This window comes from Xyrauchen texanus, chromosome 27 (genome assembly GCF_025860055.1).
Source record: "Xyrauchen texanus isolate HMW12.3.18 chromosome 27, RBS_HiC_50CHRs, whole genome shotgun sequence".
NCBI classification, from domain to species: Eukaryota; Metazoa; Chordata; class Actinopteri; order Cypriniformes; family Catostomidae; genus Xyrauchen; species Xyrauchen texanus.
In genome coordinates, this window is record NC_068302.1 from 39,490,744 (window position 1) to 39,510,734 (window position 19,991).

At 41.3% G+C, this 19,991-nt stretch overlaps 1 protein-coding gene across 1 annotated transcript in view; it reads right to left on the reverse strand.

Moving 5' to 3' along the window:
* Positions 1-19,991, reverse strand: part of LOC127621317 (citron Rho-interacting kinase-like) — a 91,655-nt gene continuing 71,664 nt past the window's right edge. The window contains exons 27-40 of the mRNA XM_052094873.1: positions 15,286-15,374; positions 15,066-15,170; positions 14,266-14,435; positions 13,896-13,976; positions 13,110-13,245; positions 12,707-12,846; positions 12,486-12,578; positions 12,095-12,203; positions 9,219-9,347; positions 8,938-9,018; positions 8,759-8,837; positions 8,499-8,672; positions 5,771-6,089; positions 1-5,465 (exon numbers count right to left, since the gene is read on the reverse strand). Of these exons, the coding sequence (XP_051950833.1) occupies positions 5,442-5,465; positions 5,771-6,089; positions 8,499-8,672; positions 8,759-8,837; positions 8,938-9,018; positions 9,219-9,347; positions 12,095-12,203; positions 12,486-12,578; positions 12,707-12,846; positions 13,110-13,245; positions 13,896-13,976; positions 14,266-14,435; positions 15,066-15,170; positions 15,286-15,374 (1,729 nt within the window). The 3' untranslated portion in view covers positions 1-5,441. The remainder of the gene's footprint in view (positions 5,466-5,770; positions 6,090-8,498; positions 8,673-8,758; positions 8,838-8,937; positions 9,019-9,218; positions 9,348-12,094; positions 12,204-12,485; positions 12,579-12,706; positions 12,847-13,109; positions 13,246-13,895; positions 13,977-14,265; positions 14,436-15,065; positions 15,171-15,285; positions 15,375-19,991) is intronic.

Consider the following 19,991-nt stretch of genomic DNA (forward strand, 5'->3'; position numbering starts at 1 on the left):
TGGCATAATTACAAACACATGGGACACCTGCGGAAATTGTACCTTTAGTGATTTTGACACATGACTAAAAGAATTACTCCAAGCAAGAGATACTGTGTATGGCTCGCACTTTAATATTGTTTATTACAGTTCAAATTCTTTACAAAATGAAAGTTCAAGGCAAGGAGCCTTGTTAGTTTAAAAACATCAATTATTAATATTAAGGTATTACATGACAGGAAGTCCCAAAACCAGGTGAAAATGTACTCATGCGTTTATGATGACTCGGCCGTTTGCTTACAATTACCCATGTGCTCATAATTAAATAAATAAATAAAGCCTCTAATTGAGCAGTGTTTGATATTCCACAAGGAAACAACGAAGGATTTCTACAAACTCTGAGGGCTACTGGACATTTTCACCTCCACAGTTGAACAGGACATCTGTACATTAAGCTGTAGAAATTTCCAGAAGAGCCCCGTGGACTTCCTGCTGCTTGCGAGTGTGTAGACAAAAGCTTTGATATTTTCAACAAAATACGATAAGTTCACTTGAACATCACAAGGACACTTGTAGCGAGAACATGACGTATCTCTTTAAAAAGATGTACAGGCTCAGACTCTCAGCATAAAAATATACAATGTGCATTAATATCGTGTCAGTCAAATGCATCATAGAAAATAAATCATATGAATAAGCTGGACAAAACTTAATGATGAATTTTAGAGCAGCCAAATTGACCGTGTTTACCACAGTAACATACAACATGGAAATACAGCCTTTTCTGTACCTTTCATTTGAACTGTGTGTACAAACAGTTTAATGGCATCAAAAATAGACTTAACTTCAATCAAGTTCCTTTTAGCTATAAAAGTTGAAACCATATTTACAATATCGGTGTGCTAATTGTTTTAGCGTTAAAGGAATGTTCCGGGTTCTACAGCAATATCTACATGCGTTATCTACAGCGTTTATGAGGCCTTTTACCACAGAAAATAATAAACGCTTAAATACACACTGTTTCAACATATTTGTTCTCAACTCAACTTTTGTACAAATCCGCTATGGAATCAAGTCCTGCCAAAATTACAATTTAGACGATGTTACAGCTCAAATAATACACAAGAATTCATTTGTTCCAATAAAACAAATATGAGCATATCATGGTGCCCTTTACCTCTGTTGTAAGCGCATTAAGTCCGAAACATACTCTATAAAAGTGCATGAACGCAAACTGTTCGAGACCAATTTATAAAGTAACGTACGTTTTTTGGGGGGTCATTGAAGGAACTGATCAAAGGGTTGTTTTAAACCAGGGGTGGGGAACCTTTTCTCCATTAAGGGCCATTTGAGTATTTACGAAGTTATTCACGGGCCCTACAATTACTTGCAATTTCTGATTGTGGGTTGAAATGAATGTATGCATTTTGTTACATGCTCACACAAACACTAAATGGTCTGTCTATTATACAATATTTTGTGTTGTTATTTTTAAACTTTCGTTTTTTTTCAGGTTAATTGAATCAAGGTCATTTTTTGCTTTTCAAATTATTTCTCAAATGGCCTTGCGGGCCGGGTAAAATGGTCTCGCGGGCCTTATACGGCCCTGAGGCCTGACGTTCCCCACCCCTGATTTAAACGATAGTGGGACGCTGGACCCTTTCACGAAGAGCCCTTCCACAAGGATGTTATCGAAGGGTACATGCGATGGTCACTTCGAAGAAGTCATTTAGCCGTTTATAATCGCGTGAGAACGGGTGATGCGTTCTCGCAGTTCATCCTGAGGTCATTTTAAATATGTTAACCCTTTAAGCTTGGCTGGGCCTGTTTTTGGGAACCCAAAAAAAGTTTTTCAGAGCCACCATATTTACACCCTGAGATATATAATGTGAAATTGGAAAAATAAGGGGGGGAAAAGTAAATCTTTGGCTATTTTTCTTAGGCTGAGATTCTCAGAATGTATCACAATTGACATCATTAAACAAATTGGAAAGTTTTCTTTACACTGATGCCAAACACTCGACCCTCTTTGTTTTTGTCAAGTTCATTTTGGGTATGCCACTGAAACAGGAAATCTTTAAAAACGCCCTCCGAGATCAAAGGGTTAATGGATTTTAAAACCCTCATCTGCTCTTCAAAAGTTTGGAAACATGAAGACATTTTTGTTCTTTTAAAGTAATCGATGCTTCTCGTCACCTCAGATGTGTTAGAATCCCATTTTTACCTGTGATGTCACAACCTCATTTTAACCTGTGATGTCACAGCCTCATTTTAACCTGTGATGTCACAGCCTCATTTTTACCTGTGATGTCACAACCTCATTTTTACCTGTGATGTCACAGCCTCATTTTTAATGTGTAATTCTTAAGAAATGATTTGGTACTCAAGAAACATTTTTGTTGTGTGTGTTGTTAGAACAGTTGAAAACAATCGTGCTACTTAATGAAGTATGATTAAGTACACGTGCAAGTCACTTTACCCTTGCGAGTAAAATTTTGGTTTTAAAAATGGCCAAAAGAAACAAGCCTCTAGAAATGCAATGGTCTATTGTTCTTTCTAGAGATGAAGGTTATGCCATGCCGTTCTGATTTAACAGATATAATCATGCTGTATTTAACCAGGGTGGAAAGAGAAGTGGACGATTCAGATGCACAACTACAAGACAAGTACATCAAGAGTCTCTAGTTTGAGAAACGGACTCCTCACAGGTCCTAAACTGGTAACAGCACAACAAACACCAGTTTCATCTGCAACAGTGAAGAGAAGACTCTGGGATGTTGGCAATTTAGGCAGATTTAGTCACACCTAAAACTGGCAAACAAGAGGATACACTGTAAAAATGTCCGTAATTTAAATGGTAAAAGAATGTTCATTGGATAACAGGTCCTTCAAATGTACAGAAAACATGATAACATGATACATGAAACTATGATGTCACCATCTAATTAACAGTAAAAACAAAAAATACTTTTTATGGTAAGCTATTGTTTAAATTATGGTGAAAAACCATTGAGCGTTCCCACACCTATGTGTGTCCCATCACATTTCATTATATTTTATGGGAATAGTTACGTTTCTTCTTATATCAGTTATCAATATTGGGATGTCCCAGCTGGTGTTTTTGTGTCTCTACATGAGTATCAATTATTGCTCCTGGAAGGAACACGCTTGGTGAACGTCATCACGTGGCCTTTTGAAGTTACTACAGTGCACTGTGCAAAAAAATTAATTTGTTAAATTTAAACCAGCAGCTGTGGTTGCTGAAACTACAATGAATGTTTCAGGGATGTAATTTGATGCCTGTATATTTTACACTTCACTACCGTTTATATTATTAAATTATATACTAATTTAATAATATACCAACCTTCTGGAATTATACAAATCTGCTTTTCACTTTAAATTGAATGAATGAATGTTACATTTATATAGGCACTACACTCAAGGCATTTTACATAGTGAACGGGAATCTCCTCAACCACCACCAGTGTGCAGCATCCACCTGGATGATGGGACGGCAGCCATAGTGTGCCAGAACACTCACCACACACCAGCTATTGGTGGAGATTAGAGTGTAGGGCCAATTAATGGCTGGAGATTATGAGGAGGCCATGATTGAGAAGGGCCAATGGGGGCAATGTGATTTTTAATGACCACAGAGAGTCAGGACCTCGGTTTAACATCTCATTTGAAGGACAGTGCTTTTTTAGAGTATAGTGTCCCCGTCACTATTCTGGGTCATTAGGACCCGCACAGACCACAGGGTGAGCACCCCCTACTGGCCTCCCTTATGCCTCTTCCTGCAGCAACCTTAGTTTTCCCCAGGAGGTCTCCCATCCTGGTACTGGCCAGTCTCAACCCTGCTTGGCTATAGTGGACAACCGGTCTTGAGCTACAGTGTGATATGGATGCGGGCTAATAGATTATGCAAAATAACTTCAAAGGTTGAGCAGTAAATGATTAGAAATGAGTATTATGGATGGATCAAATTGCTTGCTTTGGCATGTAGGGCACTTCTCATGGATTTTCCAAATACACCTTTGGAAATTGCTGCCGAATTCATGGGTAGGGCTATTCAACTTCAAAGATTCATCGACAAAGCCAGAATAATTTGTTATCGAAAGGCTTCTCCCTACAGGTATTGTGTGTAATGTGCAATATTTGTTCGCTATATAAACGAAACATCTCTTGAGACGAATTAAATCAATCAGAGAGTAAATCTGACAATCTGGTGGTAGAGCGGGTAGGTCGCTAATCGCTAGGTTGGCGGTTCAATTCCCGGCCCACACGACTCCACATGCCGAAGTGTCCTTGGGCAAGACACTGAACCCCAAGTTGCTCCCAATGGCAGGCTAGCGCCTTGCATGGTGTATGATTGTGAACGTATGGGTGAATGGGACAGGCGCTATATAAGTGCAGAACATTTACCATTTGTAGCGCAACCTCTAAAAGCATCAATTTCATGCTGTCTGCCTAGTGCAACTCTACATAGGAAAACAATTGAAAAAACGTTCAGTGTGAACGTCCTCTAAGACAACTGACATCCTCAAGTGGGCCACTGAAAATTTCAAACGGGCCGGATTTGGCTCGGGGACAGGCCTGGCCTAAAGTGGAGGATTTTTGACATTATAAATGTCTACTGTAATTCTTGATTTGAACTGAAAGCATCCTCGCTGAATAAAGCAAACAAAATGTCATTATGTTTCCAAACTTTTGAAGGGTACTGCAGACATGGATAATATTCCTGACTTAATACATTTGAATCAAACGCATATAGGCAATATTTGAGGCATTACTCGCCACAACTAGCTTAACCGCAACAGCTATCAACTTTACTGGTCATATGCTTGGTCGGTTGTCCAATCATGAGACCGCAAAATCCTGCTCCCTTTAGAGTACTCACTACAATGACCCTTCGGAGTGAGTAATGTTCACTTCTCTATACGTTGCATTCTCAGTTGTGCTTCTGTTTCAGTCACTTTTTGGTGACTTTTTCCCCTCGTAGTCTCAATGGGAAATCAATGGCAGAGAATTAAAAAACACTGGAGACACCATATCAAGAGAATCGTCAATTTTTGTTTATGGTCTTGCTTCTTTAGTTTTTTATGAGGGGCGAGTCAAGATTATTTTCTGTGGTAATGTGTGGCATAATGCCACAAATGCTGTTGATAGAGCTTACCTTATATCAAGCCGGGAACATTCCTTTAAATCTTTCTCCAAATCCCAGTTTCTTTACAGTCGACCTTCGTAAATGGTTACAGCAAGTTTACAACGTTAGCAAAATATCCCAGACTCAAGTATAATATAATATAATATGGCTGCAAGAGAAATGCATGGCTCTTTTCACGGTTACAGGCATGAGATGATATAGTTCAGTGTTACATGAAGCGCCTGTTAAAATGGCATGTCCATCCATGCAGGGAGTGGACGATGGCTCTTTACGGCATCTCTCCGGAACGTTCTCAGACCGAAGATTGGTCCCAAACCTACACCAGCACCAGGATAGAGAGGTCACAAACTTCTGTCTGACGCAGATCAGCTCAGATACATCATTACTGGTGCAAAGGATGCCGATTTTGTTACTTGTTTTGGCTCCCAGAGATATATTTAATTTTTTTGATAATTGGACATTTTACCTGAATTGCAAATCGCTCTTAAGCCTTGGAAAAGCCATTAACTACAGGAATTTAACTAGAAAGCAGCAGATGTTCATGTAATTATGCATGAACATCGTCTCATGTCTGTATCCCTAGAAGGATACACAGTTTACATGAAAGTGTCTCATGCGTACCTTGTTGACGGGTGTCAGTTGAGTGCGTACGGAGCTAGTGTGAAGGCGTGATCGCTCCCGGTCTCTCTCGCTGCCGCTGCTCTCGAAGCGCCCGGGTGACCGCTCTCTGCGGCTGTCTAGAACAGCGCGGCCTGGAGATTTCTCACGGTCCAGAGGCCTTGCGGGAGATTTGTCCCTCCGGAACTCCGTACGGCCCTCGCGGTAGCGGTGAGGGGTGCTGGGCTCCCGGTGCAGCTGGCTCTCCTGGGCCCCGGGGCCTGAAGTAATGCGCTTGGAGATGTGTTCGTTATATGTGGGGGGCCCGCACTTGTTTGGGCTGCTGTTGATGTCAAATGAGCGAATTAATGATTTTGGGTAAAATGCAAAACACTAAAAAGATGCAATTTACAGTAGCCTATGTGTATGGGTCATCGACAAATAAGGTTGTCTAAGATGATAAAAATAAGAAACCGTTTCGAAATCTAGTTTAAGGGGGTATTTACACTTGGTCACTTCATGCTTTTTAACGGATCGGATTGCTATCGGAATAAGCACATCCCATTTTCACTTGGCCACATCAATATATCCATCTTGAATCAGTCTTGGAGGACATTTACATGTAAATACCCCCTATATGTTTTCTAAAGTTTAAGGTAAAGAAATACATTTGAAAAAATCATGATTTTTTTTGTCATATATATATATATAACATTTTTAAGGGTTACTCGAGTTGACCTGAACAAAATTAGCTTTTTTTTGTCTTTTTTTTTTTTGTCATGACAACAAAACAGCTTCATGCAAGTTGGTTACATCACCTGAATTTTGTCCTCCAAATCAAAGTTTTTCTAATCTTAATATTATATATAAATCAGCTTTTTTATTATTAAAGAATTACTTTGTCTGTCTGAACACTGAAAACGAAAAATATCTGTCTGTCTGTCTGAAAATTAAAAAAAAATATCTGTCTGAAAATTTAAAAAAATATCTGTCTGTCTGTCTGAAAATTAAAACAATATCTGTCTGTCTGTCTGAAAATTAAAAAAATCGGTCTGTCTGAAAAACTGCCTGTCTAATAATTTAATAGATCTGGACAAAAACAAAATGCATGTCACTTCCTTTACCTTTACTAACAATACATTTCTATATGTACCATTACAAACCAGCTAACTAACTACCATTGGCAACATGTTACCATTATTCTTTCATCGATTTCATAGCTCAATGATTTTAATCACAAGTGATTAATATTACATTTCTTTACACTAACTTTAAATGTTTACATTTACACTCACCTAAAGGATTATTAGGAACACCTGTTCAATTTCTCATTAATGCAATTATCTAATCAACCAATCACATGGCAGTTGCTTCAATGCATTTAGGGGTGTGGTCCTGGTCAAGACAATCTCCTGAACTCCAAACTGAATGTCAGAATGGGAAAGAAAGGTGATTTAAGCAATTTTGAGCGTGGCATGGTTGTTGGTGCCAGACGGGCCGGTCTGAGTATTTCACAATCTGCTCAGTTACTGGGATTTTCACGCACAACCATTTCTAGGGTTTACAAAGAATGGTGTGAAAAGGGAAAAACATCCAGTATGCGGCAGTCCTGTGGGCTGAAAATGCCTTGTTGATGCTAGAGGTCAGAGGAGAATGGGCCGACAGATTCAAGCTGATAGAAGAGCAACTTTGCCTGAAATAATCACTCGTTACAACCGAGGGATGCAGCAAAGCATTTGTGAAGCCACAACACGCACAACCTTGAGGCGGATGGGCTACAACAGCAGAAGACCCCACCGGGTACCACTCATCTCCACTACAAATAGGAAAAAGAGGCTACAATTTGCAAGAGCTCACCAAAATTGGACCGTTGAAGACTGGAAAAATGTTGCCTGGTCTGATGAGTCTCGATTTCTGTTGAGACATTCAGATGGTAGAGTCAGAATTTGGCGTAAACAGAATGAGAACATGGATCCATCATGCCTTGTTACCACTGTGCAGGCTGGTGGTGGTGGTGTAATGGTGTGGGGGATGTTTTCTTGGCACACTTTAGGCCCCTTAGTGCCAATTGGGCATCGTTTAAATGCCACGGCCTACCTGAGCATTGTTTCTGACCATGTCCATCCCTTTATGGCCACCATGTACCCATCCTCTGATGGCTACTTCCAGGATAATGCACCATGTCACAAAGCTCGAATCATTTCAAATTGGTTTCTTGAACATGACAATGAGTTCACTGTACTAAAATGGCCCCCACAGTCACCAGATCTCAACCCAATAGAGCATCTTTGGGATGTGGTAGAACGGGAGCTTCGTGCCCTGGATGTGCATCCCACAAATCTCCATCAACTGCAAGATGCTATCCTATCAATATGGACCAACATTTCTAAATAATGCTTTCAGCACCTTGTTGAATCAATGCCACGTAGAATTAAGGCAGTTCTGAAGGCGAAAGGGGGTCAAACACAGTATTAGTATGGTGTTCCTAATAATCCTTTAGGTGAGTGTATTTATTTTCACCTATAAGTAATCAAATACATCACCATTTTATTTAATTTATTTTACAATTATTTCATTATAATGATGTAATGTATTATTTAATTATTGTATTTATAAAATAATATATTTTTTAATTTATTTATTTGACATTTTTGGACATGGTTTGACACATTTACTGTAGAATGACTCGCAGTATATTTATTTGTATTTTTTTTTTTTATGCATTACTTACACTACATTTTCAAACCCTCACCTCCTGCTAGAGCCGGTCCTCTGAAGTTCTCCAGACTCTCGCACCAGACTGCCCTTACAGCAGATCACCCGCAGTTTGTTCTGGTACGATGAGGCCAGGTAGATGGCACCAGACGATATAGCCGGACCCAAGTACCGCGGGTTAGGGATGTCCAGGTGTACGAGACCGGGAGGCCTGTAGTGTGTGAAATCAGTGTTACTCTTCTAAATTTTAAAATAATATTTGTGGCTTTTTACAGCTTTAGCATGTTGAGTTCCTACCCAAGAGCTGCGTGTCCCTGAATCTCAATAACGTCCAGTGAATTAAAGTAGGTGACGAACAGATACGGCTCTCTGAATGCTGTGAAACATACAGATGCTGAAGTTAGCGATCCTAACGGTGTTGTTTTACAAGCTCATCATTACGTTCTTTAAAACTGATGTTAAGACAACTTGGTTACCAAACGTCAGAGGAAGTCGACTCCACTTGATGTCATCAGGGCGACTTCGGTGCCCGAAACCATCCACAAACACTCCAATCTCTGTAAGCACAATCAGAAATCTGTTTTCCTAGCTACTAACAAAGGCACTATACTTTGTAAAGCTACTTTGGAACATGCATTGAATTGAATTCTGAGATAAATAATAGTTAATATGCCGGTCATGTAATCAACATTATACCGTATTAATATTCTCATGAAATAAATCTGTGTGCAAATCAGATGGTGTGCTGGTATCTGACCGTGGAAGCAGAGCAGATATTCCTCCTTCTGTGGAGTGCTGGACACCTGGACGATGGCGATGGGGAAACTGTGAGAGGATCCAGTGAACACAGCCGACGCCAGCGACACGTCATTCTTGTCCAGAAACTCTGCCAAAAACAGCCAATCACTGATTGCATGATGCACAATTAGAAATTGTAAGTGTCTTACCACGTTCTCACAAATGGCCTGCCAGCCGGTCCTAACCAGATATCTTTATGGAAATATGCAAATGTGAAACGCCTGCGATACGATTGCTGATTTCTTGTCAATAACATGCCAATCAAACCTACATCCCTTATGACACATTAGATCTGGTGTTTTCTGACATTATTGATATTGCTCAATGTGGCAGGGTGGAGGGCGGGGCCGGGTCGTGATCCTGCGCGCCCGGTCCCGTATTAGGCTAATTATCTGTCCCTGAGGTTTAAAGGCCGACAGCAGAGGGCTGTGGGAGAGAGAGAGATCGTTAGCGGACATGTCCGCCATGTGTGTTTGTTTATGTGTACTGTTAAGTTTTTCATTAAAATATTATTTATGTTGAAAAGCCGGTTCTCGCCTCCTCCTTGCCCCATCCTTGAGCTGTTTTACACTCAAATATTCTGGTTTGGGTTTGTTCTGAATCACTTAAAGCAAGTATTTAACTTTTGATTGTGAAAACTCCACACAAGATTGCATTTTGAAAATCCCCCACAGACTGTTCGGTGATTATGTTTAAATTTTTTATTACCCATCTACAGTATATTGCATATTACTATGAACGTCTCTATCGTCCTCTATTAAAACTTGGGCTTACAGCTTTTTAAACTAAACTGAACCTCAAACTTATTAACTATAAAACACTATTATTTTGTATCCTTGCAAACACTGGAATAGAGCGCAACCGTGCCCGCTCACTATTTAAAAATGTTTACGGGCATGGCCATGAAGTTTTTGTTATTTCGTACAAGCATGCGGTAAGTGTAGGGGCAAGTGGGTTTGTCGTGCGCAAGGCACTAATCGGGTCAAGCGCAATTTTATTTGGAGGTTCTTCTCCGGTTATTGCAGCATCTGCGTACTATTATAGTCCATTCCTGTTATACACCAGTGATATAAACAAAGACAGTACATTCATAAGAAGTTAGCAGTGTAAATGTACTTCATGCAATTCATTAGAAGAATAGAAATATGGACTTACATTATTTTGCGTATTAACCGCGTCCTTGTGAAATGGGACACGCTCCTTTTTAAATGCATGGAAAATGTGGTTCAGGATATGGATGTAGGTTAAATTATAGATAATGTAAGTATTATTAATAATTTTCATCTACTGACACACAAATCATGGCTATTTTTAAAACATTGATTGTATCGGCACGCACTTCACTTCTACCGGTCGATAGCGTTTTAGAAAAAATTTATTCATTTATTGAATCACGAAAAAAATTAGACCCAAAATATTTCTAAATTCAAACTACACTTAAAATGAAACAAAAGCATAATAAAAATAATAAAGTGGTAAAAAAATTAAAATCATACCACATCCAGACTTTTAACTCTTTTTAATTCTTCCACCGACCCCTTTTGCGGTGACTTAAAAATCACACTACGACAACAGGTGGAAAAATACCAATACAAATGAGATCATAAATACAATTGTGAAAAATAAACAATGACCTTTAGATAGTTCAACACAATTCAGATACATTTTTGTTTCATGGAATGGCTAATGTCAGGGACATAATTTGATGTTCCACCATAGTTTGGACATTAACTTTATTAGCACCTGCTGGTGAAACCTCCAAACTTTGGATGCAGGAACTTAATTTGGACTGCGCTGAGATAAGACAACGTATTGAAACGTCTTGGCGTGATGACCTCAGGAAAATAGCAAATTGTGCTTTGCGGCACTTCATTAACATACAATCAGGGTTTGACTGGTAATCTGGCATACCGGGCATTTTCCCAGTGGGCCGACGAACTTTGGGGCTGATCAGGGGTGGACTGGCTATCGGGAGAACCGAGCGGGCCGATGGGCTGCCCGCGAAATGTGCCGAATGGGCCACGATAAGCTAAAATGCGCTGCAGCGTTATGCAGAACAGACCACAATACGATGCCGCGATATGCAGAAAAGGACAGCGAACAACCCCCCTCCCCCCATAGCCAGTTGACATGTAAAACCCTGCGCCGATTTCCCAGTCCAGCCCTGCATACACCCACAGTTTGCACACATACACCCACAGTTTGCGCACATACACCCACAGATAGCGCAAACAATCCCACCTGCGCCCACTTGCGCTGGCAAGAAAATTGTGATTCGAATTAGCGCTCTCACAAAAATTGGATAAGACATATCACATGCAATGCAATCGAATTACAAACTATGTAAAAATGTAAACTATTGATTTACATTTACATTTATGCATTTGGCAGACGCTTATATCCAAAGCGACTTACAGTGCACTTATTACAGGGACAATCCCCCCGGAGCAACCTGGAGTTAAGTGCCTTGCTCAAGGACACAATGGTGGTGACAGTGGGGATCGAACCAGCAACCTTCTGATTACCAGTTATGTGCTTTAGCCCACTACGTCGCCACCACCACTCCTAGTTGCTGATTATGAGCAATACATTGGAAGTTTATTGGAAAATATTAGAGATGCACCGATGCCAGTCTTTGAAGACTGATAACTAGGGGTGGGAATATTTAGGCGTATTTTTAGGCATAAATATATTTTCTATGCAATGGCAAAACACAGTAACTTCACATTTGGACCAAAGGTAGGTCTGTCTTTAAAGTGTTTAGGGTTTTTCTTCTCGATAGTGCTGTAGATTCATATGGACCTGTGCATTAAAAACAATCATTGATGTACCTACCATCCAGAACGCACTGCTTCATCTCGATCTCGTAGAATTTATTGGTACCGATGATGATGCTGTAGCTCGTGAAGTGAATGCAGTTGCACGGCTCCAGTGTTTCAATCTCCTGAGAGAGAGACAGATCATTAGGGGTGTGCCTGTTTCTCAGGGGAGGTCATTAAGGTCGCACATCTAATCTGTTTAAAGGAATTATATTTTGTTGCTAAATTGAGCAAAGTTAAAAATACACATAGTACTGATAGACCTTCGACTTGAGTTTTGATATCTGTTTGATCACGTTTTTGTCAACTAATGGCTGAATATCGGCCCATTAACCCGGCCTGATATATCAGTATATCAATGTTTTATTATTCTGAGTAAATTACAAAAGTTCTCAAACATTGCTTACCTTACGGATGCAGAATTTGTTGAGATTGTCATTGTAGCGTAGAATCGTGACTTTATTTGGCATTGCTGCACAAATGCACGGACCATTTTCTATCTAAAGTGAGAAAAGGTGGGAAAAACCCCCCCAAACTTTTAACACATCACAGCAAAGGGCATGACGTAACAATACACTACAAATATCCTGAGTGGAAGATGTAATGTAGTGAAACACTGCGGTCTTACCCTGCCTGCGGCGAACAGATGACAGCCCTTCACTGTCTCAAAGATGTACGGCATGATCTCAGGCAGTGTGGGGAGGTGAGACTGAGACAAAGACTGTTTCACCTTCTTAATCTCCACCAAACACAACGCCCGTTCATCTCCTACATGACAAAACATAATTATATGGACCACACTGAATGATCAAGACTGACTCCTGAAGATGTACCAGACACATTTGTCCAAAGTGACTATCGATTACAAGTTTAGTCCAGCTGGAGTAACCTGAGGTCAAGCGTTCTAATAAAAGGGCATCACAACCTCAAGATGTAGATGTTTTAAAAAAATTTAAATGCATCCATTGCAGAAATGTACTGTAGCAGTACCATGATAGTTATACCGCCATTGTTGTAGAATTTTTGCTCACCCACGATCATTAGCAGCTTTTCATGTTCTTTGATAATGTGGATCTGGAACACGGATCCCAGACCAGGAATGTGAGTGAGGGAGTTTTTGATCACGTTCAGGGCGTAGAGACCCTCTTCAGAGCCCACCAACACGATCTGAGGATTCAGAAACAAACAGATGATAGTAAGAATATGACAAAATATCGACTGAGAATGTAAACTCTGATACTGGGGGATGCACAATATCGGTACTGGCCCATAATATCATTTCTATTTTTATTACACAAAACTTATTGCGAGGGAACGGCAAACTTATTGCGGGGGAACGCAAAACGTATTGAGGGGGAACGCCAAACGTATTGCGGGGGGAACGCAAAACGTATGGGGAACGCCAAACGTATTGCGGGGGAACGCCAAACTTATTGCGGGGGAACGCCAAACTTATTGAGAGGGCACCAAAACAAAGTTTATTTCGAGTGAATGCCTGTCTTCTAAATCCCGCCCTGTCCTCTAAGAAGCTTCGTACAAATACTCTTTGTCTATACCAGGTTACAAAAGTATTGAATAGTAGTCCATCTTTTCTGCTGTACATTACACTGTTTTGATCTGTTGATTTCACTCTTTATACTTTCTACCAAAAGCTCTCTATCCCTGCATATTGAAGTGATATGTTCCTTTTCATCAAGTACTTTTAGAAAATAATATATGAGCAATAAAATGAGCCTCATTTTAATATTTTGATAATTTAGTTTTTAATAACTAGTAGTGTCATTATGTATGTATGTGTTTTGCAGTGATGCGGTTACCTGATCAGTCAGGGGTAGAGTGCAGTTAATATCCAACCTGTCATCACCCTCCAGCTTTAGTAAAGAGTTTCCCAACAATTTCTGTGCATGACCAAAAACACAGCAGCGTTACCATGCGAGCATGATTAAAAAAAAAACTATAAACATTGTAAACATCTGGTTCAACCGAATGGGAACCACCTAGAGAACAATCTATTTTTGTAATGTATTATCAAGATGCTGTCAATTTACATATAATACATGTTTTCTGTTTATAATGATCTGTTAGCAAAAGGTTTTGGTACAGCCTCAGAATTTACGTGCACCTGAACCAATGGAAAAATGTGTCCATACGATTGTGAACTTGAGTCTGTCTGGTTCTGTCTCTCACCGCATCAGCTTCGGCTTTCTCTCTCGAGCCACGGCTGCTCGCCACGATAGCTTCCAGTACGGCCACCCAACGCTGTTTCTCTGAGAAGCCGGAGGTCATGAGGTACAGAGTCTGACCGGGCCAACATGTTGACTGTGGAGACGACTCCAACTTTAGCACATACTGTATATCTGAGCACACACACAAACATGTCTGTTAAATGGTAAATGGTCTGCACATATATAGCGCCTTTTTAACCTTGGCGGTTACCAAAGCACGTTACACTATGTCCCATTCTCACACACACACACCAATGACAGCAGAGTTGCCATGCAAGCCGCTAGCCTGCCATTGAGAGCAACTTGGGATTCAGTGTTTGCCCAAGGACACTTTGGCATGTGGAGTCGTGTGGGCCGGGAATCGAACCGCCTGTGATTAGTGGCCGACCCGCTCTACCACCTGAGGCACAGCCGCCCCATACATTGAGTTTGTAAACTGTTTGTTAACCGTAAACATCACCTATATTTTCTTGCCTTCTCATCCTTCCTCCTCAGGTCTGTAAAAACTTACTGTGGTGGTACCATGGTACAGTGATGGGAATACCATGGTAATGAATGATTATCAAATTCATGTGTCATTGTATTTACATGGTAATCCAAGGTACCTTAAAGAATTCCCAATGGAAAGAAAAATGTTTTGCTTTTTGGTTCTTTGGGGAAAAAACTAATAAACGGAATAAAAAGCTATTTTAGTTCATAGATATTAGAAATATGCAATAATAAAAGGCGCAATCAATGAATATCCCACTTAAAACATTTCACCTGATTTGGCTGTGTTTGGCACCTCAGATGTACCAACAGCAGAGTGAACCGTCACCTCTCCATCAGACAAACACAACTCAAACTCATCCAGCGGCTTCACTGACTCTGAAAAGATGATACATAATTAAATGATGACTCTCAACAGTTCAGAGTTTTGTGAGCATGCTGTGTGCAAACAGCACTTATGCACATTGGAAAAAGAATAAAAAAGTCTTCAGACCGTCTCTTGGTTCTGTCTCGAATGTGATGACTTTACATCCATCCAGAACCACGTACTTCCTCTCCCAGCCCTGACCACGCTTGCCGTTTCTGCAGGAAAACAACCACCAACACTCAGAGTTCAGTTAGATGATGCATCTTATAAACAGATGCGTAACAGGGTTGCTACAGAGTTTAAATTTAAGACCTTAGTTTAAGACCTAAACAAATAAAATATATATCTTATGTCCAAACCAGAACAAACCCAAACAATCGTAAAATAAATACTGTATCACAGATTATTTTACTTAATGTGACACACACACACACACACACACACACACGCACACACATAATACATCAAATCATATACAAATAAAAGGTCGAGCAATCATTGATTCTGTTGATACGATAATATTGTGTTAAAAGAAAGGCAATAACAGAATTAATCTGCTTTTAATAAGTTTCAGTTTTTTAATTAATAGTTTATATTGAATGTTACATTTTGTATTAATCTTTCCTTCCTGTGATGGGTGGGTCAGACAGAGGTCACAAGAAACCAAATGAAATTAATCCCAGATGTGGTTTATTTGTGCAACCAAAGTATATACCAATAATGATAAGATTTTTTTCTTTTATAGCCTATATATTATATGCATAACATGGGACTTTTAATTATAAACAAACCCGGGGACTCTTATTTTGAAATGTGCTTCACCGCTTCCAGCTGCCCACACAAACATAAGGGAAATCAAATATGCACATTAATCTACAAGGTTTTCCAATATTAACAATTTAGTAAACATTTGTAATATTTACTAACAGTAGATCATCAGTGACTGCTTCTCATAGATGTCCGACTTTGAAGCACGCAGCGGACGCATTCAATTTAATTACATTTTAATATACATTAGGCCACATTGTGATTCCTGTCTATCCGTCTCCAAATGTAAGACCTCTTTAAATGACCTCCGTTAAGTTGGCACCCCAAATAATTATATAATCATCAAAACTATTCCACTCGTTTGCAGTGGTTTGGTGTTTGATATATTAAGCGGTCTTTTTTGGAGCGGTGTGACGTCACTCTCCACCCCATCTCGCTCAAATCGATCCAAACCGGTGCAGGTCGTTTGTCGTTTGGAAAAATTACTCGTGCAAAAATACAAAATTAACACAAGAATGATGAATCAAGAATTCGACCATGCTGTGGGAAAATCATAGAAATATTCAACCTCTCTTTATTATGGACTGAGGTCATGTGTTGGGATGTTTAATACTACATTACCCATAAGGCTTTGGGGAGTGTATGACGTAAGGTGTGCGACTCGAGCGGTGAGTGTTGTGAGATGCCGGAAGTATTGCACATGGTATTGAGTGAGCTGTTGCTCTCAATAAATCATAATAGAACATATACCTTGTGTGAGCGTATATGTGACATGGTGTCAGAAGTTCGTCGTACCCGCTAACCAAACTCAAACTCCAGAATCGTTCGATTTTAGCCAGCCCTCCACATGGCCTCTGTGGATCCAACGCTTCGCGCGATTTCGGATTGCTACAAAGTTGGATAAAGAGGACGGTGGCGTTCAAGTAAACTCACTGCTATACGCTATGGGGATGGAGGCAGAGACAATATTCGCCTCGTTTCGGTTCGTGGAGGCCGCCCATTCCAGCGATTATCAGCAGGTAGTGGACAAGTTTAATGAACACTTCATACCACGCAGAAATATAATACATGAACGTGCAGTCTTTCACCAACGGTCGCAAAAGACCGGTGAATCAGTCGAAGCTTTTGTTAGAGGACTGTATGAGCTGGCGGAGCATTGTGAATTCGGAGCACAGAGAGATGAACACATTCGCGACAGACTGGTTATTTGAATAGCCGACCGTGGTGTGTCACAAAGACTTCAGATGGAAAGTGATTTGACACTTGAGAGAGCAGTGCAGATGGCACGACAGGCAGAGCTCGTAAAAGCGCAAAAATTCGGCAGTGGCGATGTCCGTTGAAGTGGCAGCGTTGCAGCAGCGGCATAGAGGTAAACACCGCGATACTGGTAAGAGAATAAACAAGAAGGGACAGCACGGGATAAACAAACAGAAGATAAACTGTGTTCACGTTGCAATAGATGTCATGGGCCACGTGACTGCCCCGCATATAATAAGCAATGCCGTAAATGCAGTAAACTTCGGACACTTTGCTGCTGTCTGCCAAAGCAAGGCTGTGAGAGCTGTACAAGTCGCGATACAGCGATAATGATGACTGTGAAGCATACTTTCTGGGCAGTATTGAGAAAAGTGATTCAGAGTCTGACTGGCTGGTGAGTCTTCCTGTGTGTGGTAAAACAGTAACCTTTAAAATCGACCACGGGGCTGACATCACGATTATGTCCAATGACACTTACCAAAGTCTGCCACAGCGCCCTCCGTTGAACAAAACTGCAATACAGCTTAACAGTCCCGGTGGCAATGTGAAAGCAATAGGAAAATTTTTTGCTGAGACTGAAAGAAATGCAGCTCGTCACCAATTTTGGATTTATGTAGTCGATGGACATTATTCAAATAACCTTCTCAGCAGAAGTGCGGCCTGTGCTATGAGACTGGTAGCCAGAGCTGACCACATTCGGGCAGAAGTATTTGGGGAAATTGGCTGTCTGAACTGCAAGCCGATAAAAATTTAATTGAAGTCAGATGTACAACCCTACAGTTTAGCAACACCACGCAGGGTGCCTTTTCCATTGATCCAGAAGGTTGATGAGGAGCTACAGCGAATGCAGTCCATGCAGATAATACGCGAAGTTACACAGCCCACTGACTGGTGCGCTCCAATGGTCCCAGTAGCCAAGAAAAATGGCAAAGTCAGGATATGTGTCGACTTAAAGCGCCTCAACAAAGCAGTGAAAAGAGAAAAATTCATGCTTCCTACCCTGGAGGACGTTGCTGTTAAGCTGTCAGGGGCTAAATTGTTCTCAACTCTTGACGCATCATCTGGATTCTGGCAAATCCCGTTGGACTGCAATAGTTCAATGCTTACGACGTTTATCACTCCAAGAGGCAGATTTTGTTTTCAGAGACTTCCCTTTGGGATCACATCAGCTCCTGAGATCTTTCAGAGGGAGATGACCAAGCTGCTGGAGGGACATGAAGGCTGTGTAGTAGTCATGGACGATGTGCTGGTGTATGGCAGAGATCAAGAGAGACATGATAAGAATCTGGAGGCGGTTTTGCAGACAATCCTGGGGTCAGGACTGAAGCTCAATAAAGACAAATGCCATTTCAGTAAGACAGAGCTCCGTTTCTTTGGGCACATCATTAGCAGTGATGGCGTGAAACCCGATCCGGATAAAGTCAAAGCGATTACAGACCTGCCATGCCCCAAAAACATCACCCAACTCCGACAAGTGCTAGGTATGGTAAATTACCTCGGAAAGTTTCTGCCTGACTTGTCCACGGTGTTGCACCCACTCAACGAACTGCTCAAGAAAGATTCTGCATGGCTATGGGACACGCAACAGCAGCAGGCTTTTAGCAAAATAAAGGCAATGCTGTCCTCTGCTCCAGTTTTAGCCTTCTATGACGTCACTAAACCTACCATTGTGTCCGCGGATGCCAGCAGTTTCGGACTGGGTGCCACTCTGTTGCAAATCCATGGCGACAAGACACTTCCTATAGCTTTCTGCTCCAGAACCTTATCCTGTGCTGAATTGAAATACTCTCAAATAGAGAAAGAATGTCTGGCTGCGGTTTGGGCATGTGAGCGGCTTTCCTGTTATCTACTGGGCCTGGGTGAGTTTACACTGCAAACGGACCATAAGCCCCTGGTTCCCCTGATTAACACTTATGATCTAGACAAAACACCTTTGCGCTGTCAACGTCTGCTACTGCGCCTGATGCGTTTCAACGTGAAAGCCATCCATGTCCCCGGCAAGTCATTAGTTGTGGCTGATACTCTGTCACGCAACCCCATAACAGAGTCAGAGGGTTCAGACACCGAAGAGGATGTGCAAGCTTATGTGGAGGCTGTGATTCATACCCGGCCTGTGTCAGAGCCCAAGTTAAATGCAATCCGTGAGTCCACTCCAATGACCCAATTATGAGGAAGGTGATGCGCTTCATAGAAGAAGGTTGGCCACACCACGTGCCGTCGGAGCTCATAGCTTATCATGCGGCACGAGCATCATTGTCCATGGCGGAGGGACTACTCTTACATGGCGACAGGATCACAGTTCCCACCGCACAACGACGAGAGATCCTTGACCAATTGCATGAAGGTCACCAAGGGCTAAACAAATGTAGAGAACGAGCAAAAATGTCAGTTTGGTGGCCTGGTATCGGGGCGGATCTTTATGCAAAGGTATCTCAATGTGCCTTCTGTCACGAGCACAGACCGACCCAGAGAAAAGAGCCCTTGGTCACCACTCAACTTCCTCCCAGCGCCTGGCACACGATTGGAGCGGATCTGTGTGAATTTGGAGGTAAAAATTATTTGGTGGTGGTGGATTTGTATTCTAGAGACATTGAAATTGCCTATTTACACTCCACTAGCAGCCGCAGTGTGATCACCTCCCTGAAGGGGATGTTCGCAAGATGGGGAATTCCAAGGGAATTACGCTCTGATAACGGTACTCAGTTCAGCAGCATAGACTTTGCGGACTTTTGTAAGGGATGGGGCATCCAGCACACTACTAGCAGCCCCCATTACCCACAGTCCAATGGGGCTGTTGAGCGGGCTGT